Consider the following 26,592-nt stretch of genomic DNA (forward strand, 5'->3'; position numbering starts at 1 on the left):
TCTAACTCAATTTCCATTTTTTTCCTTCAAGTTGTCTCTTGACTCTTCCTTCCCTGTCTTAATTCTTGAATGAGTCACTATTATGCAGTTAAGACCTCCGTTACTCTCTAGTTGAGTTGCTTTTACTTACAACTCTACTGGAAACTGGTTGAAGGGAAATTTCTTATATTTATACTCCTGTGACCTCCTTTCCTACATCCCATCCAATGTTTAGGCAAGTGTGCAAAATATGTCTTTAATCTATCTGCTTCTTTCCATCTCTCCCCTCACAATCCTAGGTCATTGCTTCGACCATTACAGTATTATCTTAATTGGCCTCTCTGCTCCATTTTTACTCCTCTTTGTTCTCCACACAGCAATCAGATTGATATCTTTTCAAAGTAAATCAGATTATTTTACTTCATTCCTTAAAAATGCTCCCATGACTTCCCATTGCACTTAGAATGGAATCTGACTCCTGCCCACCTAGATGCTATCTTCGCTTTCCACCTTTCCCCTGCTCACTGTGCTTGACCAAACCAAGCCCTTCTCCAGCCCAGGGCCTTGCGGTTCCTGTTCCGTCTCCTAGAATCCTTTTCCTCTGGCTCTTCCTATGATTTTTCATGCTTCAGGATTCAACTGGAGTGTCATTCTTCTGAGACCTCTAAAGACTGCTCTCCTCCCCCCTCAAAAGAAGTGTTTTTTAACACATAACCTTGTTTATTTCTTTCCAGGGAACTTAGTACATCTGAAATATACCTCGATTATGTATTTATTTAATGGTTAGTTGTCTGTCTCCTCTCATCAGTTAATAACCACCAAGAGGACAGAGATCTTTTCTATCTTCTTTGTCACTATGTCTCTAGCACCTAGTGTGGAAGCTGGCTTGTTGAAGACACTCAGTAAGTAATCACCGAATGAATGAACAAATGAAAATCTAGGAGGCAAATAATAAATACCTAGTGTTTGCTCTTGTTTTCCCCTGAAATTTTCTTTTCCTAAAGTCCTTTTTTTTTAACCTAATTTCTACAGGTACTTCTATTGTGACTGTAAAAGCTTTTGCTCCTGACTCAATACGAAACAGCATTAAATATTCAATTTTTAGTGGAAATGAAGATGGAGTTTTTTCCCTGTGCTCCAACTCAGGTAATCCTTCTCAACCCTATAGGGGCTTTATTTCCTGCTCCATTTAACATTACTAAGAAGAAATACTTCTGCAAAGGAAACTCAAAATTTGAAAGGTAGAAATTGTTAAAGGTCAATAATTTACAAGGTAAATAAGAAAGAGTTTTTTATGAGAGCTGATGAAAAATCGTGGGAAATCAGGAACTATTTGTTTGTTTACATGTACTCGCTGAGAGTTCTATCTTCACATTTCCGAATTAGTACCTATCCTACCCTTCGAGTTTTTAAGATAAATTAGTTTCTACTCATAATTTACTCATCTATTTGGGAGAATTGGAGAAGTAGTAGGGAGATCATCGATACTGAGTTTGAATTAAAAATAAGCACACATGTCTAGCCTTAGGGAATTCTCATCAGAGGATCTTCTAATTTGCCACTGAATGTCAACAATGCAACAAAAAAGGACAGCTGGAAAGGTTTCTATGTGGTGGTAAAGAAATTACTTCCAAATACAGCATGTATTAAATTTAGCTTTAATAAGACCATTATTGTGTTTTAAATGAATACCAATTGATTATTTGAAACATACTTTTTTGACTAACAACTATGTAGTAGATACATATCTACTGCTTTGTTGTCAAACCTCAAGAAGAATGTTTTTAATAATTTCTGTATTACCATACAACCGCCTTGTATAATCTGTACTACATGCACATGGGAAGAATCGAGAGGGGGTAATTTCTTAAGCAAATGCTTTCTCATCCAGGGTAGTATTACGACTTTTTGGTCTGCACAGCCTTCGGCGAGCAACCTTTCTGAGGTAGCTTGCTACAAGTCTTCATCTCTTCGCCCCATCATTTGGTTAAAGAGTGGTGCGGGAGGGCTGGCCCCGTGGCCAAGTGGTTAAGTTCGCGCGCTCCGCTGCAGGCGGCCCAGTGTTTCGTCAGTTCGAATCCTGGGCGCGGACATGGCACTGTTCATCAGACCACGCTGAGGCAGCGTCCCACATGCCACAACTAGAAGAACCCACAACGAAGAATACACAACTATGTACCGGGGGGCTTTGGGGAGAAAAAGGAAAAAATAAAATCTTAAAAAAAAAAAAAAAAAAAGAGTGGTGCGGGAAGCCCGGTGGCAAGAGGGCCGCTTCTGAACATCATCAGCTTTAAGTGTCTAGCAGTCCAGGTGTCTGAGGGTTCTGGGAACGGGGGCTGAGATTGGAACTTTTAGGAAAAGGGAGAGTAGCAGAGTTGGCACATTTTCCCAGGCTACCCAAGTCCTTCTTCCACCTCGCTCCTAATGTGGCCCAGGCTTGGCCTTATTTTTTCTAGAGTCTCTCATTAAAATGCAGATAAAATATGCCTAGGGTTAGTCCAAAGAGGTCCTCCACAGAATGGACTTGTAGCTATTTTAAGAAATAGCTACAAGATGACATGTTAAGACATAGAAAACTGTTTAATGGACAAGAGTAAGATAAAAACACATGTACTTGGGGCCGGCCCGGTGGCGCAGCGGTTAAGTTCGCACGTTCCGCTTCCCGGCGGCCCGGGGTTCGCTGGTTCGGATCCCGGGTGCGGACATGGCACTGCTTGGCAGCCATGCTGTGGTAGGCGTCCCACGTATAAACTAGAGGAAGATGGGCACGGATGTTAGCTCAGAGCCAGGCTTCCTCAGCAAAAAGAGGAGGACTGGCAGTAGTTAGCTGAGGGCTAATCTTCCTCCAAAACAAACAAACAAACAAACAAAAAAACACATGTACTTACCATCCATTTCCAGAGATGAGACTCATTCCAAACTCAGGAAGCCCCTGTGTGTCACTTCCCTCTCATGTCTTTCTTCTTTCACCCCAGAAGTAATATGTAATCAGTAATCTGAATTTGGTATTAATCATTGCTTTTTATTCATTATAATTTTCGCACTGTGTTTGAATCCCTAAACAATGTGTTATTTAGTTTTACCTTGATTTAAACATCATAATAGAAATCATGCCGAAGGTACTCTTCTATGACTTGATTTTTTTGCTCAACATTTTTACTCTAGTTTAGTGTATTAACCATGATGTACACATTAAAGGGGGATAGCAAAGAATGATATGTACCTGCCACCAAGGATATAAAATAGAACACAACCACTATCATCAGTGCTCCCTTTGTGCCCTATTCTGATTGCATCCTTTCTCTCCACTACCCCAAGATGACCAATGTCCCAAGTTCAAGGATAATCAATAACCTTGTGACTTATAGTAAATGTGTTTCTACACAATCGAAGTGTTTAATTTTGCTTATTTTTGAATTTTATATAAATGGCTTTATACTCTATATATTCTATTGGTTTTAGATTTTTTTATTCAAAATTAGATTCATTCATGTTAATATGTGTAGATGGAGTTCTTTCATGTTCATTTCTTTATGGTGCTATGTTGTAAGCCTATCTCACAACTTATTTATCCATTCTACTGTTGATGGATAGTGAAGTTTTCTTGGCTGGGAATATAATGACAAGCACAGTTAGAAACAATCTCATATGTGTCTCTGGTGCAAATGTAAGTGCTGTAGGCCCTGGAGTATAGGCTGGGCATATGGTTTGTCATTCCACTTGACATCCCACCAGCATTGAATGAGAGCTATCATGGTTCACATACTACTTTCTGTAGCTGTCTGCTGGGTGTGAAATGCTGTCTCACTGTGGTTGTAATCTGCGTTTCCTTTATTAGTGAATTGGAGCATTTTTTCATAGTTTATTGACCATTCTTGTGTTTTCCTATGTGAACTGCATGTTGATATCTTTTGCCTATTTTTCTACTGGGTTGTTTGTGTTTTTCTCTCTGCAGTGTGAGAATTTTTAACATATTTTATTAGTGTTTACCCTTTGTTTTTTTGCAAATATTTTTTACAGTTTATGGCTTGTCTTTCACTCTCTTACTGGCATGTTTTGATTTTAGTGAGGTAGAGTTAATCAGTCTTTTACTTTATGATTTGCCCTTTTTGTAAGTTGTTTAAGAAATTCTTCCCTACCCTGAGATCATAAAGATTTTCTCACACTGTCTTTTAAAATTTTATAATTTCCCTGTGTTTAGCATTTATATCTTCAGTGCATTTAGAGTTGATTTTGTGTTTTACACAGGTTAGGGATAACTTTTCTTTCTTTTCCTTTCCTTTTCTTTTTTTCCCAATGAGGATTGCCAGTTTTTCCAATGGCAATAACCTTCCTCTGTGATCTGCAGTACCACCACTGTCATATGTTATGTTTCCAAGGCTCTTTACTTGACTCTCAACCCCGTTTCCATTCATCTTTTTGTCTACCCACACACCAATACCTACCACACTTTCTTAATTTCATTGCTTTATAATAAATCTTCTTATCAGGGAAGCGGTCCCACTCCCAATATTTACACCATTCTCATGTTCTTCTTCATGAGTATATTAGCTGTTAGTGGCCCTCTGCTCTAATATAAATCATTGTATCCACTTATCAAGTTTTACACACACACGCACACACACGCACGAGCCTATTGGGATTTCTTTTTCCAGGAAAGGAGATATATTCATAAATTTTTGGGTGATGCATAGCTGTCCACACTTTCATGCATGTAACCCATATAACACATAGCGTGAACATTTGACTTCAGGTAAAACCTCACCCAAATTGACAAAGAAAATGTCCAAAAAATCATATAGCTCCAATCTAGAATTTAAGTAACTTAATCATCAGACCAAAACATCCTCCTTTCAAATCTCACAAAGCCCTGTATAGCTGTGCATTATAGATAATAATCATCTACTAAAAATTTTCTGGTTTTGGTTCTTTTATTTTCTTTTTAAATCATGGTAAGAACATTTAACGTGAGATCTACTCTTTTAAAAATTTTTTAAGTATACAATACATTATATTAAACAGGCACAACGTTGTATAGCAGATCTCCAGAATTATTCATCTTGCATAAGTGGAACTTCATGCTCATTGAACAGCAACTCCTCATCTCACTCTCCCCCTGGCCCCTGGCAACCGCCATTCTCCTCCGTGTTTCTATGAGTTTGACTATTTTAGATACTTCTTATAAGTAGAATCATGTAATATTTATCTTTCTATGACTGGCTTATTTCACTTAACATAGTGTCCTCAAGGTTCATCCACATTGTCACATATGGCAGGCTCTCCTTTGTTAAGATTGACTAACATACCATTGTATATATACAGCACATTTTCTTTATCCATTCATCCATCGATGGATGTTTACGTTGTTGGAAATTTTATTGGAATTGTGTTAATTCTAAATATCAGTTTAGGGAAAACTTATATCTTTACAATATTGTCTTCTAATCCAGAGATAATATAGAAAATCACACCAATTTTTTTCTTTAATATATTTTAACAAAATTTTAATTTTTTCCACAGTAGGCTTACATACTTCTTGTTAGATTTAGCTTACGTACTTTATATTTTTTCTTGCTAAAGTAAGTGAAAAAGTGCTTTATCTGACAGTACTGGTGTATATACTTGAAATTGGCTTTTATATTTTGATTTTGTATGTAGTGAACTTATAAACTCTTATTGATTCTGATATTTTTCTGTACATTCAGAATATGAAAGCTCTATCTGAAAATCACCATTTTCCCATGTGTAGTTTAGCATATGTAATTAAAGTCTGACATTAGTCAATATCATGCTCCTGAATAATACAAGAGACTCAGAATTCTGTATTTCCAAATATCCTTTTTTCAGTTTATAGGCTTTTGTTGACCACAATTTTAGTTCTTTCAAATAAGGCATTATTAGTATTTTAATGTAGATTTATCTGTTCTTTGCTAACCACTCTGTTACATCTCAGACTTTAGTATCATTTTCTTTCTGCCTGTGGTACATCCTTTAGTGAGGGCTGTAGCAGTAAATTTTTTCAGATTTTGGTTGTCTAAAACTGTCTTTATTTAATTTTTGTTTTTAAAAGATATTTTTGCTGGACTTAGGACTCTAGGTTCATAGTTATTTCCTCCCATCGTATTTAAGATATTATCCTACTCTCTCTGGTTTCCAATTGTTATATTAAGAAGTCAGCTGTTGGAGCTGGCCTTGGGGTATAGTGGTTGAGTTCGGCACATTCTGCTTCAGTGGTCTTGGTTCAGGGGGTCAGACACTAGGCGCGGACGTACACCACTCATCAGCCATGATGTGGCAGCAACCCACATACAAAATAGAGGAAGATTGGCATGGATGTTACTTCAGGGCTAATCTTCCTCAAACAAAAGAAAGGATTGTCAGTGGATGTTAGCTCAGGGTGAGTCTTCCTCAGGAAAAACAAAACAAAACATGTCAGCTGTTGATCTAAATGCCATTTATTTGTATCTTTTTTTGGAACTCCAGTTGGACAAATATTGGGCCATATCACCCTCTCCTACATCTCTTTTTCGTATTTTTCGTCTCTTCATCCATTTTCTCTTCAGTCTAGGGAGCTATATTTTTGCTTTCCGGAAGTTCTCTTAGGTTCTTTTTCAACTCTTCTTGGGCTTGTAAAAAAATAATTTCTTGTTCCTTGTTTGGGTTTCCAAGTTTCTTTTTATATATATATTTAAACATATATAATAATTACGTATTCTGTGTCCAATAATTCCAGCATCTTAAGTCCTTGAAGATTTATTCTGCTATCTATGGAATTGCTAGTTTTCATTCATGGTGCCTTATTTCTCTGTGATTCTTGTGCTTATTAACTATAAGCTGCCCATTGTCCTTGAAACCTTTTCTTTGAGGATTCTTTGAAGGCTGGCTTGAATTTGTGCCCTTTAGAGATTTACTTTCCCTTCCACAAATCACCTGGACACATCATCAAACAAAGATTAGCTTAAACTTAATTATTGAGGGTTTTAAAAACATATAGCTGTAATATATGGCTACCATACATTCAGGCTTTACCTAATGAATTCTCAGCAGAAACTTTTTTTGTCCCTTCTAACCAATGTCAAGGTCAAGAAAAGCAAGTTACTGTGCATCCATTTTTAATCTTTTGTTTTTTTAATATTGGTCACTCATTTGGAGCATAAGGGTTTACAGCTTTATTCTGGTCTGACCCTAACTGTAACTCTAACCCTAGTAGACCCTTCACCTTTTGAGGGTTCAGGATTCTTCCCCTGTTTTCCACACCCTGCGCAGCTATCAGAGAGAAATCTCAAGGAAGAGGGCTGTGTTAGAAATCCTTGGAACAAAAATGAGATTTCAGTGCTTGCTTACCTCCCTGGGTTACTGTCTTCATTTATTTTTTGTCCTCTGAGGATTCCTTGCTACAGTAGCAACTCAATAATGCATTTCATTACACACACACACACACACACATATATAAAATTTACCAAACTATTTAGTCGTTTTTATCATGAGGATTGTTCTATTATATAGTTTACTGCTGTCAAGAAACCTTTTTAAAAATCTTTAATTATGATAGTAAATTCATCTTTCATGCTACCTTTGTCACATAATTGTTAAACTTGTCTAAAGGTACTTAATATAGGTTATACATTATATATATTTTAAACCATATATCAGTTAAAACAGAAAACTAGTGTGCATGATAAATCAATAAAGTTGACCGCTAAGGTTGTGGTCACTTTTCTCAAGGGTAAAAATATGAGAAAACCATTTATTTGTTATTGGTTTAGTACATTATGATTAGATGGATCTCTGATGAAAACTGCGTTTTCTGTCCATTTGTGCCAGAGCTTGCCTTGTGTTCCACAGTCACAAACCAGAGGTTTGCTTTTGTGTCCAAAATTGCTGTCACTTTGGCTTAAAAACATCTACTAGTCACTGTCCAAACCACCAAGAATTTTGGAGTTTGACTAACGTGTGTGTAAATAACAGATGGTAGTATTCATTCCATTATGTGGGAGATTAACATAAAACAAAAATGATCAAACTCTCGGTGACTCAAGGATGTTGTTTAACAGGAGAGAGTTTAAACGCTTTTGGATAACATAAATATTTATCACATTCTGCTTTGAGTGTGTCCATAGGCAGATGCACAGTTTGTAATTGGCTGAAGAGTAACCTGATTATGCTATCAAGCATTTAGCATTTGAAGAATCTTAGTCTCATATTGATGTGTATTTTATAACTTGGACAAGAGCTGTATATGTACATATATCAGAGGGAAAATATCACTAGTTTCATTCTCAAGCTATTATGTAACTGACACACTGACATAGAAGAATGAACATGAAGCTGGTATTGAAGGAAATGTGAACTTCTGCCCATCCTGTTACACAGGGCCCAGTGCTACTTTCATCTCACTGGTAACAGTAAATCCTTGATGTCTCTGAGAAAAATATGCATGTATCATCCAAGGCTAAATGTGGGTGTAGTAGGTGTGCCAGCCTTGAATCATCTCAGACTGGTGATTGTCTTTTCTACTTGCACAGCTTTCGCAGCATACGCCAATTATTATGCCAAAAATAAAAACCAAGCAAGGAAAGCATTAGAACTGCAGATCCATTCCAAGTGCAAAATTCCAATTATCAAAGCCTAAACACAAGCCTTTTATTAAAAACTCCACTTTGATCTGTGCCAGAATTGGCACGCTTTCTACTGAGTGACACTGGCAATTTAGTGTTACGTTTCTATTTTTGTTTTCCTTTACAAATAGTAGCAGAACATGATAGCGAGCTAAATGCTCTGTTTGGTGGAGACGGAGCTCCAGATAAGAGCTTTGGACTTAGCTCAGGCTGGGGCTCCTCTGACGCTGGGGCTCCTCTGACGTTTTGGGGGTGTGGACTCGGCTCTTGTGTCACACAGGTTTCTAAAGACCAGCGTCTTTCGTTACCAGCTCATCAAAATGCATCTTAATAGTCAAAATGATTCTCCAGCTGCCAATAGTTAGATCCACTCTAAACTTTCTGTCAGGGGGGTGTTGGCAACCTTAGACTGTGGTTTGTAAAAGTAGTTTGGTTTTCTGAATTAATAATGAAATCTGATGACAATAAATGACAGTGAGTTTATGAAATTTTAAATCTGGTAGTGTAGTGAGTTCTTCACATAGAATATGAATATTCAGTTTTTCTTAATCACAGAATAGAAGCTCTAAAAATCCCCCCAAGACACTCAATATCAAAGTTAGAATATTAGGACCGGATATGATTCCCATTAGCATCCAGGTAAGTACGTGATAGCCTGAAGTTTTCTTGGACTAGGTTGGTTATCTAGAGAAACTGGGTCAGAGCAGTAAGAACTGTGACTCCCAGGCCATATTTCCAGAAACAGTACAGGTTCTTTCACCAGATGATCAAACTGCTAACAGTCCATGGCTATTAAATGTTTTCTTTCTAAATTCGGAGCTTATACAGATAATAAATCCATATCTGATGATGGAGGGGATGAGAAACATGGGTAGAAGACTGGAATCTACATCATGTCACTGCAAAGAATGTTCTAAATATGCACTGTATTATTTATCATGGCAACACTATGAAGTCATTATTAATATCTCCATTTTACAGAAGAGGAGACCCAGCTCTACAGAACCTGAATAATTTACTCCAGGTCACAAACTTAGTAGTGGTGGAACCTGGTAATAATTTGCCTAAATTAAGTAGCCAGGGCTGGGATTGATGCTTGGTGTTAGGTTTCTCAAACTCTAAATCAGTGCTCATTCAGTGAATCTCTGTTGGATGGAATTTCTGACAGTGAGAACTAAGTAAATCATGATAATAAAGTAATAATAATAATATGGTCATTAAGAAATTTGATAGTACAGGGGAAGGAAAAACAGAGTGGAAACTAGAGAAGAAAATTGTATTAGGGGAGGAATTTTCTTAATTTGGGTGAGAAACTTGTGCAAGGCATAAACCTCCAAGAGTCAGTTTCTCTAACCTGGTTCTACGTTTTTGGTGTTTTCTTTTTTTTTTTTTTAGGAAGATTAGCCCTGAGCTAACTGCTGCCAATCCTCCTCTTTTTGCTGAGGAAGACTGGCCCTGAGCTAACATCTGTGCCCATCTTCCTCTACTTTATATGTGGGACGCCTACCACAGCATGGCGTGCCAAGCAGTACCACATCCGCACCCGGGATCCAAACCGGCAAACCCCGGGCTGCAGAAGTGGAACGTGCAAACTTAACCGCTGTGCCACCGGGCCAGCCCCTCTACTTTTTATATGAGGATGTAACTAGTATTATTGGATACCTTCTGTATGACAGACCCTGAGCTAGGCGCTGGGCACTTAGCACTTTTGAAATAATAACTACAACACCATTTTCTTTTATTTTATTTTCTCCATGGGACTAAAAATAGGAGAACTCACTGTGAAAGAACCCAAGTTTCTTGATTTTGAAGTCAGAAATGAAGTACAACTCATTGTTTTAGCTGAAAGTAGGGGGCATAGAGCCTACAGCAAAGTAGCAGTCGCCATACAAGATGTGAATGACAATTTGCCACGCTTCGAGCAAAGCGTTTACCAGGTGTCAGTGTCTGAAGGCTGGTTCTACAGTGCTCGCATCGTACAGGTAACGGAAATGTGTTTTGTGCGTGTGTGGGTGTGTGTGTGTGAATTACTATCAATCAATGTACCTCGAAATATCTGAGGCCTTTTTCCAAGACACACATTAAATTTTAAATGTTTCCAAGGCCTACACAACATTTGATGGACTGGATGAAACCTTAGTTTGAAGGAAGTCTAGAGTTTCTGAGTCCACTCTTCTTCCTGTCTTCTTTCTGTGCTCAGTTAGTGCCCCTGCTTTCCTCTAGGGACCCTGTGAACACCAGCAGGGACTCTAGAGCGACACAAAAATTGGCTCACCTTTTAAATATGTACAATTTAGTGGGGAAGTCAGAAAAGTAAGTATATAATTTAAATGCATATTATTAATGGTATAATAGAAGTGTACATTTAATGTCATGCGAGAAAGGAGACACACACTTTTCCTGGAGGAAAAGCTTAAGGCTTCACAGAAGAATGATATTTGCACTAAATCTCAGAGGCCTCGTGGGCATTTGCCAGGTGGAGCTGCAGCCAGACGAGCGTGAACTGAGGCACAGACACATGGAAAAGCTCCCTGGATTCAAGATTTGCAGATGTTTCATGTGAAAGGCACAGATCCACTGTTTTCAGGTCTGGCCCCATCTTGGGACAAAGCCCCAACCTCTGAAAAAGAAAATCTGTTCACCGGGCAGTCTTGTTCAGGCTCTAAACCTCACCCATCCTTGATAGTCTGCCTACCTGCTTCAGGACTAGTGCCCATTTTCACCTTTCCCTTCTTGGTTTAACTGATGTTTTGTGTTCAAGAACCTGGACATCAGGAAGCCTACAACCTCTTGGGAATCTTCACAGGAAATCAGCATCAAACCCCCTTCCTGAGAAAGTCTGCAGAATAACGGGACATTCTCTTTGGCCTCTGTAACCCCACTGCTGTGGTCCAGCACCTGATGACTCTTTCACCCCTTTGCTCTGGACTGGATGGGGTCAGGTATCTACATGACGTGTTAGTATCCTTTCTGGACAAGACTTCCGACAGCTCTTTACTGTGTGGCTACCTTCACCTGAATATATAGAGACACCTTTGTTTGACTTCCACTCCAGTTCCGGATGTGCACGTTCCCTTCTGTTGGTGCAAACAAGACCAGCGGAGTCTCTGCAGTCTGAGAGTTTCAGCCCTGTGCCCCACACACAGTCCAGGATACCCAGGATTTCTTACGCTATTGTTGCAAATTTGTTCTATATGACAGGAGCCTAGTTGCTCCAGTCACCAGCCTGTTCCAGAAGTGCTGTGACTTTACTCTGGTGTCAGCCGTGACTGAGATGTTTAAGAAGAAGGTGAAGGCATTCACTTTTCCAATCTTAATAACCCTGCCCAGCGATGCCTGTTCAGTTGGCATGACAGATACCTCCAGGGCCACCATGGGGCCTACTTTGTCCCCCAGAGCATCCCTGACTGGGGCACTGGTGCACTGCACTTCTTTGTCACACATGCTAACCTGCTCAATGTGGAGTCCCTGAAGGTGAAGATACCTTTAAAGCCCAGGTACACCAAGCCGGAGAGAGCCTGACCAACCAGTACTTCAAGTTATGTCAAATTTCGAGAAGGCCGAGTCAGGGATGGCTACAGTGAACTTTGTTCTTCACATTTTTAGATCATTGAGTTTCCAGGAAAATAGAGCTGCCATTTGCCTGTGTCCTGTTCAGATAAATAGGAATGTAGAAGGCTCTGGAGTTTTATCACTTGTGGTAGTTACTTCTTGCTTTTTGCCACCCACTGCCCATGCGCCGCCAACCCCCCCCCCCCCCCCCCGCACCCCGACCTTTTGGTTACAGCCCCACAAACTTCCTTTAGGAACTGACATCAGATCCAGTCTTGGTGGGATTGTCAATCAAGGTAGTGACCTGTCCCCCGCCACCACCCTGCCAGAGGTGTTGTCAACTGCCTCAGTCTCATACAGACTTTCTCTCCTGGATTTGGAACCTTGAGGGCTAGGACACCAGGACAGAGACAAATCAGAGCTGATTCATCTTGACAGCAGCAACTCAGAGAAGCTGTGCCCCAGAGTTGTCCAGGTTGTTGTCCTTCACTGGGGTGCTCTCTTTCTGATACATTTCTTTCCTGGTGAAGTTAGCCATAGTGGATACATGTTGCTGGCATCCTAAAACCCTAGCTGATACACCTCCTGGGAGGCTGCTCTCTGTAACACTTTTAAGTATATGGCCCCAGGGGACATGATGGACTTCATTCTTTCCAGAAGCAGATGAACTTCTCTTCCTGGTGATCTTAAAGGGAATTCTGTATTGCTGCCTTTCTGTACCAAATACCTGGCTTGTGTGCTCTCCTAATGAGGTCCTGGGCGTCCCACTTAGGCCCCTCAGGATTCCCTGACACCTCTGGCAACAGTGTGAAGGATGGGTTGAGAGGGTAGGGAGTTAGAAGCAAAAACCCACAAGAACATCAGTGTAGTCACCTAGGAGAGAGATGACAAGGGATGTGAGCTCAGGCCAAGGTTGAGGGAAGAGAGGATAAACATAAGTAGAAAAACATTTTAAATTAATCTGTCAACTTATTCTTAAACAAGATCTTGAATCCACTAATAGAATTAGTTGTGTGATCTAAATGTAATGCAGGCTAAGTAATATATCTTCATGGAGAATTGTGCAAAACTTTTGTTTTATCCTCAACAAGACTTTGATAACCCGTCAAATAAATGATCAGGATCTAAATATGTTAGCACTAAATCTAGGCTTTGTTTCATTTATTTAAAGATCCTCTTAAAATGAGACTTACCATACAATATAAAAAATACACATGTGCCCTATTTTATAGGCAATACATTAAACAGGATACAAAGCAAATGAAAGACTACCACTCACTATTGGAGATTTCTTTTCTGGTGCTAGCATGAATCCACATACAGTAGGGAAATCTTCCATTCAGACAAATTAGATTTTTTTTCAAGTATTTTTTTCCTCTTGACTATAATTGTAGCTCAAAACATGTGCTATACCTACTGGAACTTACTTGGAAATCCTTTGAATAAGTATGCAGAATAAATAGTTTTCTCACCCATTATCCCCCTTATTGTAAATGTCAGTATCCTTTGATCGTTTTTAAGGTGTGTTTGATAATCTGTGATCATTTCATAATGCATTTTTCTGGAAAACTGGCTTAACCCACATTGCAGATTAAATCATTATCTAATGGAAGAGTTGCTTCCTCACAGGTTTTTGCTACAGACCTGGACAGTGGGTTGAACGGCCTCCTTGAGTATTCCATTCTCTCTGGCAACCACGGAGAAGCCTTCCAGATGGACGCACTGAGTGGTGTGATAACAGCAAATGCCATTCTGGATTATGAGTTCACCAATTCCTACAGGTTTGTCCCGAATTCAGATCCATTTGATCAGCTATTCTGCTTTGTTTCTGACAACATTGTTGCTTTGGGCATGACTTCCTATTATGTAAGCTTATTTGTAAAGCGTATTTTCCCCTTGGTCCCAACTTATGATCACCCTTTTGATATATTGAAAGAGTCTTAGAAAGTATTTGCTATTTGGAAAAGTTGATTGGACTAGAGGAACTTGAAGATCTCTTCTAGTTTTAAGATCCTATGAATTTGTGATGCTATTAAGTACTAAATGAGAGACATTATAACAACAATATTTGTGAAATGCCTACTGAACTACAGAGGACTTTGCAAGTGTTTGTTGCTATTGTTTTTAAAAACAGTGAAGACTGAATGACGTTTCTGTTTTTAACTCTTTCTTTTGTGTGTGTGTATAAAAGTACAACCCTGTCATCAGGTCTTTATTACAGTACTGTGTTCTAATAGAAATTATCTTATTAAAATCTTATCTTATTCAACATTAAATATATTTTGGTCTGGAGTTCAAGAGATGCCAACCTTATACAGAATTCTATAAAAGAGAAAATAATAGTGTCATAGGTCTTCTAGGTATTTTAAAAAGTCAGTGCTACAAAAGTCTAGCCATACATACAGAGAGATTTATGGCATCACAGTCTGTAAAAGAAAAAGAAACAGACTCTAAGGAACCTAAAATATCCGTGAATGGGGACTGCTCCAAGAATGATGGCCCAGCCTTCCATGGAATACCACGAAACTGATTTTAAAAGAGAAAAGGTACACCTGTATGTACCAATGAGGACAGAGCTCCAGGATATATGACTAAGCGGAGGAAATAAGATGCACTACAGTGTTTATGCTGCAGGCCTATTTGAGTAGAAAGCACACTCATATACGTGGACTACTTCAGGAAGAAAACACTAGAAATTGTTAACCTTGTTTGTCTCTGGAGAAGTGGTTGGGAAGCCTGTAGTCAAAGAGCAGCTTGACTTTCTTATTGTGCATTTGAATGTGCTTTATATTTCTTCCATATATATTTTTTTTTTCTAAGGAAAGTTCGCCCTGAGCTAACATCTGCTGCCAGTCTTCCTCTTTTTGTATGTGGGCCACCACCACAGCATAGCCATTGACAGACAAGTGGTGTAGGTCCATGCCCGGGAACCAAACCTGGGCTGCTGAAGTGGAGCATGCCAAACTTAACCACTAGGCCACCAGGGCTGGCCCTTGTGTCATATTTTTGTGTGTTCTTCTGGAAGGCCTTGTCCATACAGTATTTCATGTAATTCGCACAGTCATACCCCAAGGACGTTACCTTAGGCGTGTTCTTACTCACTGATAAGACAGCAGACATACAGTGGCTTGCTCAGGGTCACAGACCCATTCAATGATCAAACATGACTGGCACTCAGGTATTCCAATTCTGAGTCACACTGTTTCCACTATACAATCTACAAAATGGACCTTCTGTTTAGTGAAAAGACAGGTGTACAAAAGACCCAAGTGTCAATATTCCCCTAGGCCAGACTACTTTCATGTTTTATCAGGAAAGTGCAGTATATTCACATGGTTGAGCAGTGAGAGCCAATTAAAACGCGGTCTGTTAGTGGGAGGATTGAATTAATTAAGCTCGGAAAGACTTCCCAACCCTAAAAGTTTGATTAAGTGTTTAGTTCTTTTTGTTTAATATATTTCAAAATGTTACTTCAAAAGTATTTAAAAAGTTTTTTCAAGACCTTACCCTGTACTAACTAGTAGGATTTTTTCAGCAACATTTTAGTGTAATCAATTGTTGTAATACTTATTATATAAATATATTAAAACTGATTCTATAAATATGCTAACCTATTCCTGCTACATTGTTTCTATAGTAATTTTAAGCATAAGGTTTTTTCTCTCTCTCCAAAGATGACTGCAGGTACATCTCAGCCCAGTTGCCACCTGAGTGATTCCAAATTCAGAGAGTATTGAAGGTCTGCCATGTTCTAGGAACAAGCATTTCCTGATCGTAATGACTTTCTGTTACAATGTTCTTCTTACTCAATGGAGTCTAATTACAATTAAATCTAATTCCTTTCAGCCTTTTCCCATTTGTGTCAAGTTTCAATGTTCCCAACATTTAAATTGATCCCAGTATTGAAAAGTGCCCCTCTCCGACTCCCCATGAAGAATTTAAGTCAAGGCTGGGAGAAGCAGAAACTGAGAGAAGTTGAAATCTACACACTTTCGCAGAGAGATGCAGAGACAGCCATACGCATGTGTGCGTGCACACACATGCACACACACACACGTGCGCACGCACACACACACACACTGTCTCCAGTATCACCAGGGCAGGGAAATATTTTAAACCTCCTGCCTCTCTGGGTTCTCTCCTTCCTCCGCCCCCTGTGGCTTCTCTTCCTCTTTAGTGCTTTCCTTGACATTTAAGGCAGTGGGAAATAACAGGACGATTTCCCCCCAGCCTGCTATACCTTTTGTGAAGGCTTTGGAAACCGTGTCATTTAGTTTTTAATTTTTCTTTACTTTTAAAGTATTGCAGTTTTGTCTGATTAAGGAAAATATTCCCAATTCTAGCCCTCTGTTTTCCAATATAAAGTGAGGGGAAAAAAGATATTGTGAGGAGTGATTCTACCCAGTCTAAATGCAATAAATAAAAATTAAGTAATTTTTAGTTCTTATATTAAGCCACATATGCAAAAACTCAGGGGAAAGATGATGACAAATCATAGAATAGATCTTAAGTTCTGTTTGACTGATGTTTCTGAATTTTGAAGGCTATTTCCCAAGCATGAGGCTGGGGATATAAACACTCAACAAAGAATTCTTTTTTTTTTTATTTTTTTTTGTGAGCAGCTAACATCCATTGCCAATCCTCCTCTTTTTTTGCTTGAGGAAGATTGTCCCTGAGCTAGCGTCTGTGCCAGTCTTCATCTTCTTTGTCTGTGGGACGCTCCGCTGCATGGCTCATGAGTGGAGTAGGTCCATACTCGGGATCCAAACTCCTGAACCCCAGGATCTGGAAGCAGAGCATGCGGAACTTTAAGCACTAGGCCACAGGGCTGGTCTCCAACAATTCTTGTTTTTAGGGAGCCTAGAAATCAAGTCCATTATAACCCATGGCAGGAAGTATATTCATAATCGTAGTAGTTGCCGTTGAAGGAGCACCTGCTTTACATGTTGAATTCTCATAATAGACTTAAGATTTACAGAATGAGGAAACTGAAGTTTAGAAAGGTAAAGTTGTCTGCCGAGAATAAGCAGCTAAAGAATGGTGGAACAGAGATTCCTGCCCATGTGAGTGCTCATGGCAGGGCTTCCTACTGTATCAGGTGAATGGATCTTAAAAGTACAAACCTGTGTGTTTACAAAACACAAAACAGAAAAAAACACCTTCAGAAACTTAATAATAGCAAATAAGTTCCAGCTTGCAGTGTGAAATAACACCTCTCTAGGTGTGAGTGTGTAAAAATGGGATTTGATTCACTGCTTTCCACTACTTGACTTATAACTGACGTGGAATGATGTATCAATGTTTAAGCTGGTGACTGATATCCATGTAAGCCTCATAACACTTTAGTGCCGAGATTTTTAGTCTTTTGAGGGACTTTAAACGAAAATGAGCAACAAAAAGTCGTAGGCAAATAAGAGTTAATTTAAGTGTTTAAAAATTCAGTTTCTATAGCATAAATAGTCAAGGTCGTAGAGCATTTATTGCCAGGAGCAATGCTATACTTGTATTCTCAGTTGAATGCTCATTATGACTGTGAGAGAAATTTCAAAAAACAGTTATATATACAGGTAGGAAATGGGATGAGATGTTATTATCTTTTCCAAAATGCATGATTCGTAGCAGCAGGGCTGAGATTGGAACCCCAGTCTGTCTCCCTGTAGAAAAGAAAAGAAAAGGCCTTCCAGACAGAAACCAGGAGGAAACACTTGGCTATGCAAAAGTGTTTGGAAGTAACAAGTGGTACAGCGCACTGAGTGTGGGTAATCCAGAAGAGGCTGGGCTGTGGAGGAGTATGAGGAAGATGGTCAAAAGGTACAAACCTCCAGGTATACGATAAATGCGTACATCAATCTTAGGGATGTAATGTACAACACAATGGCTGTAGTTAACACTGCTGTATGATACATAAGAAACCTCTTAAGAGATTAAATCTTGAGTTCTCATTACAATGATAAAAACCATTTTATTCTTTCTTCTTTTTTTTTGTGTCTCTATGAGATGATGGATGCTAACTAACATTATTGTGGTAATCATTTCATAATATATGTAAGTCAAGTCATGATGCTGGATACCTTAAACTTATACAGAGTCATATGCCAATCATATCTCAGTAAAACTGGAAAAAAACCCTCACACAATGATCTGAAAGACAAAACAAAACAACAACAATAAAGAGACTGGTAGGTTTCACCAAGTTTTGAAGGACTTTATATGCCATGTAATGAAAATTTTACTCTGTCCTGTCAAGGCTATACAAAAGTATAAGGAATTGAGTGCATGTTCAAATGTTTATTTCTAAAAGGCATCTAGTAATGGATGCACCGCAGGACAGAGAACCAGCATCAGGTGGACTAGTTAAGCCTAACAGCTGTGAAAGGTATGTTATGTGGACAAAGTAGTGGGGATGGAAGGAGGGGGTGTGCTTACTAGTTGGTTCAGATATGGAATCCATAGGAACATGGAAGGAGATAGAAAATGCTTCTGAAATTTCTACATAGGAAAGGCAGGAAGAAGAATAGATTGGGACTGGGATTGGGCTTTTTTTACGAGTGCTTTGATCGCCAGTGCAAGAGCAAAAGTAAAGATATAGTCTCCTTAGGCAATTAAAAATAGTGATCTGGAGCTCAGGAAAGGGGTCTTCGTTCAAGAGTTAGATTTGAGGCCCATCCAGGGAAAATGTGCAAAATGGAATTACCTAGGGAGACTGTGTAAAGTGAGAATTTGGGGGATTATTTCCACTTGAGGGCCAAGCAGAGAAATAGAAGATTCAAGGAGTAGAAAGATAGGAACCAAGCAGAGAGATTGGACTGCATAAAAGAAAATAGTTTCCAAACGTGTTTGGATTAGAATCTGCTAAAAGTATTCCTTATTGTAAGGAGTTTGCAAGGAATAGGCTTGTCCAAAATTGTTTTCTAGCAAGATAACTTACACACTGCTGTATCTGTAGGTTAATTAATACAAAGCTGTGAAATTAATTTGAAATTCAAGTCAACACATTGATTTTTACTAACAAAAATATTTTACAGATTAAGTGAGCAAATACAATTTCCTGTAACAAGTATGTGTTAGAAACACGACAAGTTCTGGGAGATCAAACAATACTTCATGGTTATGAATTACTGTCTTAGAAAGCTTCTGTAAACTTCAAAGAGAGGAATTACAATTTGTGAAGTAAGAAACATCGTATATATAGATTTAAACTTAAATAAAATTTTTGCCTCATTTGGCCAGTGTCCCAGTTGCGCTTTCTGTTCATTTTCCTCCTGTGGCCACCAGAAGGCAAATATTCTCCAACCTTGTATCCTTCTGTTCATGAGCAAGGGCTGAAGTCTTAGCTTAGTACTTTTAGTTTTCAAAATACATATGGCAGGATGCTTTCCTCTGTAGACTTCTCAATGAATACCAGTGGGACCTAGAATTTCTTTCCATTTCAAACAAGGCTGAGTAAGCATTTTGAGATTTATGATGTTTATGTCCACAACTGGAAAGAGACCATTGTCTGGTGATTAGGAAATGCTTGATATTCTTTTCCAAAGGAGAGCCATTAAAGTGATGGATAAAAAGCAGATTATAGTGGGTTGAAGAGTGACTAAAATAGGAAGCAGAGACGGTTCTGAGGGACTGCTGTTCTTTTGCAGCTATGTCGAGTTAAAAGGAAGGAACGCGAGATGGTGGGAACTGAGTGGGGTTCAGGCTTGAGTGTAGGGTATGGTTTTAGGGTTGGCTCGACTTGAGCATGTTTATAGGAAGAAAGGAAGTATTCGATAGATAGGTTAAAGACGGAAGATTTTGATCTAGGTACATTTTCTTATTTTAAATTTTTTATTGTTATCAAAGTAATACATTTTTTAAGAAATCAATTTTTTAGTATTGCAAAATATCGACAGGCTGAGATGAAAGTTAGCAAACACTGCTTCACTCATCCCAGCACTAAAGTCTCAGGAGGCTCACATTTTAACCGTTTTTCTCCATTATTATAAACACCAATCTGCCTTAATTGATAATTTTAAACCTTATCTCTCAACTTCCTGTTATAATAGATGTAGTTTAATATTTTTTACCTGCTTATATCTAATTCCCTCTTTTTATCCATATCACTATTTTTTATTTAATCAATAGTTGTGTTTACATTATATGGTTATATAAAGGTTCACTTTAGAGCCAGGTCATACTGTATGATTGTATTTCCTTTCTTACCCACCCTCCCAGAGTAATGATTATCTTTCTTTTTTGACACCAAGTTTTCTATATCCTTGTACTTAATTCGTTGTAAATGCTCCCTTTGCTCTGTCATGCCCATCCATCTTTTCCCCCCGAGATACCTCTCAAATCAAATATTCTATCAAGCCCTCTGGGTTCCTTGGAGACCTCATTCCTGCTGCATTCTGCCCTCCTGATCTGGTATGAGATCTGGCTCTCTCAGGCTGCTGCAAAGCTGTATCCCATGACTTTGGTTTATTGCTCTCCTACGTTGGGCCCCTGACTCCCAGATCCCATGTCTTTCTTTTTCTTAGTTTTTCTCTTCAGATAGCTTTGTAGGAAAAGGTACCAGGGAAGTAAACTCTCTGAGTTCTTGTATATCTGAAAATGCCTTACTCTGTTCTCACATGCGATGTGATTTATACAAGGGATAGTATAGAAATTGAAATTTTCTTTTAGAACTTTGAAGGCATTGTTCTGTTATCTTTTACAACCCAGTTTTGCCATTGAGAGGTCTGATATCATTTTAATTACATGTTTTGTATAGGATTTGTTCTTTCGTTTTCTGTGGAAATTCTCAGGTTGTGTTCTTTATCCATAATGTTTAGAAATTTTGTGATTAAATCCTTTGATGTGTGTCTTTCCTTGTGCTGAGTACTTGGTGTGCTCTTTTAGTAAGGAGAAATGTTTCTTTCTGTTTTCTTGTGTTATCTCACTGATAATTCTCTCTCTACTGTTTTTCGTTTTGTTTTGTTTGTTTATTTACTCTGCCTTGTTCCTTTTTCCTGGATCGTGTGCAGTCAAGTGTTGGACTGCCTGGATTGATGCTTCATCAGTAATATTTTATTTCCTACTTTCCATTTCTTGTTTTATGTGTTGGTTTGTTTTTGTATTTTTCTGGGAGATTTCCTTAATTTCAACCTTCTAAGCTTTCTTTTTTGTTTTCTAGTTAAAAAGTTGGGGGATATTATATTCTTTTTTATTTCCAAAAGTTCCTCCTTGATCTTTGACTTTTCCACAGCATCTTGTTCTTGTTTTACACATGTGTTACCAAACCTCTTAATCTCAAGTTTGTGTGCCCGATGCCCAGTAAGCAAAACACTGAGGCATCCATGCTTGGAGATGGAGAAGGATTTATTTGAATTGGCCAAAACGAGAAGGCAGGAACTTAGGTTCTCTCAAATCTGCCTTAACAGGAGAAGAAAACAGGGTGTTGTATAGAGCTAAGGCAGGTGGCAGGAGGAATTTTGGAGAAACAAAGGGATAATCTATGTTTCTTTCACTCCCGATAAGCCCCTGGGCAATCTAACTTCTGGGCGTCAACAGCAGCTGAGGATTGGTTATCTGGTGCTGTAAATTCCTTAAAGCCATTCTCTTTCTTCTGTAAAACAAGGTCATAAATCCTTGTGACCTTTAAGTTACCCCTCAGGCTAAACAGGAAAACAGCAAATTGACAATATTAATTTCTTTTCATAATAAGGTTGAAAGTTAATCCTATTGAATATTTACAGTAACCCTCAGATACCTGGCTTCACATGCGTTATCTTCTGATAGCCCTCCAAGGACATTAATTAGAATTGTTTTTACATTTCCTTTTGTACTTTCAAGATCTCTGTTTCCTTTGGGTTCATTTCTTCTCTTTGTCTATTTTGCACTCTCTTTTTCATGTTGGAGGTTTTCTGTAAGTAACTAATGATCGTTGGTTCTGAGTGAGGCAATAGCAAAGTCAGGAGAATCCCAGAGGGAGCTGCCGAAGCTTATTGACCAGCACACTTCACTTTCAGATGAACCAGAGAGGAAACCAACTACTTTGCAGGATGATGCACAAATGATAGTATATAGAGAGTTCTTTTTTCTTTGGGAGGGACTTTCATTTCTCCAGGGACAGTCTCTCGATATTACTTCCTCTGAGTATGAACATCAGGCATTCTTTCGCCTGGGAGTGAAGAGCAATGGGTAAGGGGGTTTGATTGTGCTGTATTTTGAGTTTAAAATAACCTTCAGGCTATTTTTATCTCAGTATCTCACCCCACCCTTTGCCATGTCTTGAGCCTCTCTGTTGGTTAAGTGGGGGCACATCTGCTTCTCACTCATCCTTCTCTCCCTTTGAATGCATTTTAATCTGTGATCACCTCTGACCCACTTATCTGTAACCACTCCTTAATCTGCTTGCATTTTCCAGAAATTTCTAGAAACTTCTCACCCACTCCGCCCACTAATATCTTCTCCCATTTTCTTTTTAGCCTTATGGACATATACCATATTTTAAGTTCTTTTGCTATCATTATAGTAGAATCTCAGAAGGAAGAAGAAGTAAAACCTATGTAGATATAACCAGAAGTCATAGCTCTTCTTTTCATAGGTGTTTCTGATGTTGGCTGCTATTTTTGTTTTTCTTAGAATTTCAGAAGGAACACTTAAATTCTTGGTAGGCATTTAAGATACTGTTGAGAAAGAGTTTTGAAAAATCCTTTACCACCATCTTTACTACTTGTTAAGGCAATCAGAAAAGATCTTGCCTGGTCAAAGTTGCATTTAAAGTTTTGCGTGGTAAAAGAAGCTTCCCGTGCTTGGTAGAATAGGAGAAATATGCTCTGAACTAGAATGGGCCTGTTCTAAATCTGGTCAGTTTCATTTATAGTCTCTGCTGATAAAGTAATCAAGGCAGCAGTCCTGGAACGTGGAGCCAGCTGGACGGACTACAACCAATAGTTTTGCAAAGACTGCCAAAGAGCAATCATAGAAAACTTGAAGTCTCTCAGGAGTTATGAGTAGAATCTCAGGGGATCTGCCTTCATAATTTTTCATTTGTTCTTCAAGCCATTGAAAAAACTTCTCCTTGTTCTTTTATTTTGAAACTGAATCATATATTACCCTCCGTATCAAAGAATCCCACTTTTTTTTAACCTGACATAGGCATTACATAGAACCCCTGAGGTTGTAACGTTGTGAAAATAAGGGTGGTTATGGCTGTAGTGGAAGAATTGACAGAGCCCTAGCTTTGATGTCTTGCCTGAGACTTTAGTATGACAAGAGAAGGGGCGGACAGCAGGGGCAGAGAACAATATGAGTTGATCATTTTTAGTAAAATTTTTCCATATGTACCTGACTTATGTTTATGCTAACAAAACAAACTTTCCACATGGAATTATTTGTAGGCTCCAGAAGTGTGAAATTCAAGTAGTTGCTCTACTTGGTGTCCCAACTCTGACCGTGAAGAAGGTGGCCTGTGTGCTTCATGAACAGTAGATAAGCAGGGATCATTTGCTATTCAGTAGACTTTAAACCAAGAAAGAGCTGATACTTGTTTTACATCATTTTAAAATTTAAGGTTGGAAAGATAAAGAACACTTACCAAGTAAGCTAACAATGGAAAAGAAAGTGGACGTGTGTCAACTTCCAGGACTCAGTTTCTAAAAGGTAGTATCAACAACTAGCCAAAACTAATACCACTTCTGAAATAAAAATCATCTTCTGATTGACAACTCACTTTGTTATTCAGCTACCCTCCTGGAACCCATAGTGTTTAGAGGAGAGTGAAAAGCTAATGATTATACATTGGGGTGTGATATATCCACTGTAAGAGAGGCATGTGGAAACTGTCAGGTAGTAGAGCACGAGCTTTCCAGTCAGCCAGGACCTGGGCTTGAGTCCTGCCTCTTCCTATAATACATTTATAATCTTGGACAAATCTTGAGAAACCAGCACTCAACATGTATTAAAGAAAATCAAATAAGGTAGCCCACCGACCCACAAGGACCTTATGGGAGAGGCAGATAAATAAATCGTTAAGAACGAAAGGTGATCATTGCTATGGCAGAGGAATGTACAGTTAGCCCTTCGTATCCACAGGTTCTGCATCCATGGATTCAACCTCGGATGCAAAGGCCTACGATGGTTGGGTCTGTATTGAACATGTACAGACTTTTTTTCTTGTTACTCCTTAAACAATACAATGTAACAACTATTGACATAGCATTTATATTGTGTTAGGTATTATAAATAATCTAGAGATGATTTAAATTATACAGGAGGATGTGCGTAAGTTATAAGCAAGTACTATACCATTTTATATAAGAGACTTGAGCATCCACAGATTTTGGTATCCACAGGGCATCCTGGAACCAATCCCCCATGGGTACGGAAGGACAGGATGCTCTGGGATACAGAAAGGGACATCCAAATCAGATAAGAGATCAGTGAAGCTTACCAGAGATGTGAGCTTTGAAAGACCAAGAGTGTATAGGGACAGGGATTCCAGGCAGCAGCCAGATCATAGAAGGTCATGTGTATGTGCTGAAGGCTTGGACTAGCTCTTGTAGACATGGATAACCAAAGAAACGTTTTAAATAGATGAGTCGGGTTTTCAAATTAGGATTCTAGATACAGCAACTGAGGTACAATGTGGGGGATGGATAGAAGCAGATGAGACTTGCAGTAGGGAGATTGGTGAGTAAAAAGTGCTCCAGTTGGGAAAGGATATAATGAATATCTAGCATTCCAGGCAAAGATGATGAGGGGACAAGGCTACAAAGACTGGCTTGTCCTGGTTTCTCCAGGACTGTCCTGGTTTAAAAAAAAACTGAAAGTCCCATATCCTAGGAAGCCCTTCAGTCCCTGGAAGGTAGGTTGGTTGATGGGTCTGTCTGAGGCTCTGAAGGTAGGGGTGAAATGGACAGGAACACTTGACCCAAGTGATATTCAGGAGGTAAAACCCATAAGACTCATAATTAGTTGGATGTTGGAAGAGTGGTGACAGAAAGGGAGAAGTTGAAGACACTAATAAGGCTTCTAACTTGGTTGCTGGAGAAGCTAACTGTATCATCATCCAAGACAGGTTGAGTCGCTGCATGTCAATTCTTCCAGATCATGGACCTTTACCTCTACGTTATAGTCCTGGCCAATCATGCATTTTTCGTACGTGTATTAATGTATGAAATTCTACCGTTTTGATTGATTTGCAATATGGATCTGGAAAAAAAATCAATACAAAGCAATCTTTTAGTGGCTCTGTCCTTTGTTGGTGTATTAACATGGAAATATATGGCAATACCCAGGCTGTGTGTGGCAGAGTTGAGGCAATCTACTTATCCAAACAACAGATATTGGTATTTGTACTTTTTAGGTTGTTTTTAGTAGGAAAGGACTGAATTTTATGGTCTGCCTTCTGGGAATGGTCCATTTGTTTTAAAGACCTCATGAATTTTGGTCGCTTGCTGGATTTGATTCCCTAAATGTGTCAAAAATAAATAAATTTCAGGTTACCATTCTTATGAAATAAATTTTAAATGATGCTATTTAGAAAAAGCCAAGGGGAGAAATAAAAGCAGCTAGTCAGCTCATTTTTAAATTTTCAACTGGATATTTGATATTTATGTTGTTTTTCTTATTCTCTGGATGATGGATAACATTCTTTGATTCTTTTCCAAACCAGCTTGATTGTGCAAGCCACAGATAAAGGGATGCCCAGACTTTCTGGTACAAGTGTGATCAAGATACAGGTGACCGATGTAAATGACAATGCCCCAGCTTTTCTCCCCTCTGAAGCAGTGGAAATTGCAGAAAGTAAGTGTGGTGCTTTGGAATGGTGGTTTTGATTAACTTGTATTATATCATCTACCATTTTTTCTGCCAGGTGCTGTATTAAATATGAGTACTAATCCTCAACAACCATACAACATGGATAGTTTTCATTTTCATTTTACAGAATAGAAAACGGATGGTCAAAAGTTAAATGTCAAATGTCAAAGACGTTAAATGTTAAAGTTGGGGTTTGCAATTAGATCAGCAGGGCAATTTCACATGTTCAAACCACCATTCCACACAGCTTCTTTTTGTGTACAGATATTTCTTAAAAGTGAAGTCTGCTCTATGAAAAAGTATTTTTATTGATTGTGTTCTTAGACTAACTTTGTCAGTCTTTGCAGTATACTAATGACAAGTAATAAGTGAAGGGAATTGGATGTTTGTCGCAGGAAGTCATCATTTTCCTCTAGTGTAAACTAAACTCCAACATTTGCAGAAAAATTTTACCGTATTAATGGTAGAGGTTGAATATACAAAATTTTATGTGATATGCTGACTAATCTTAATTGTTTGGGTCTCTGGGTTGCACAATGATTCCATAGTCTATGATCCTGAAGTTGACTGTGGTCAGTGGCTGTACTAGTAAAACCCAACCCAACTCTTGATGATTGAAGTTGCAAATACTGATGGCCCCTCACTTACCTCTCTCCTTTCACTC

The 26,592-nt window shown here is 38.7% G+C and overlaps 1 protein-coding gene across 1 annotated transcript in view; it reads left to right on the plus strand.

Moving 5' to 3' along the window:
- DCHS2 (dachsous cadherin-related 2) overlaps positions 1–26,592 on the plus strand; it is a 249,415-nt gene that overhangs the window by 212,849 nt on the left and 9,974 nt on the right. The window contains exons 14-17 of the mRNA XM_070608836.1: positions 1,012–1,125; positions 10,368–10,579; positions 13,779–13,930; positions 25,783–25,913. Coding sequence (XP_070464937.1) covers positions 1,012–1,125; positions 10,368–10,579; positions 13,779–13,930; positions 25,783–25,913 — 609 coding nt within the window. The remainder of the gene's footprint in view (positions 1–1,011; positions 1,126–10,367; positions 10,580–13,778; positions 13,931–25,782; positions 25,914–26,592) is intronic.

Source organism: Equus przewalskii, chromosome 2, assembly GCF_037783145.1.
Source record: "Equus przewalskii isolate Varuska chromosome 2, EquPr2, whole genome shotgun sequence".
In the NCBI taxonomy this organism is placed as follows: domain Eukaryota; kingdom Metazoa; phylum Chordata; class Mammalia; order Perissodactyla; family Equidae; genus Equus; species Equus przewalskii.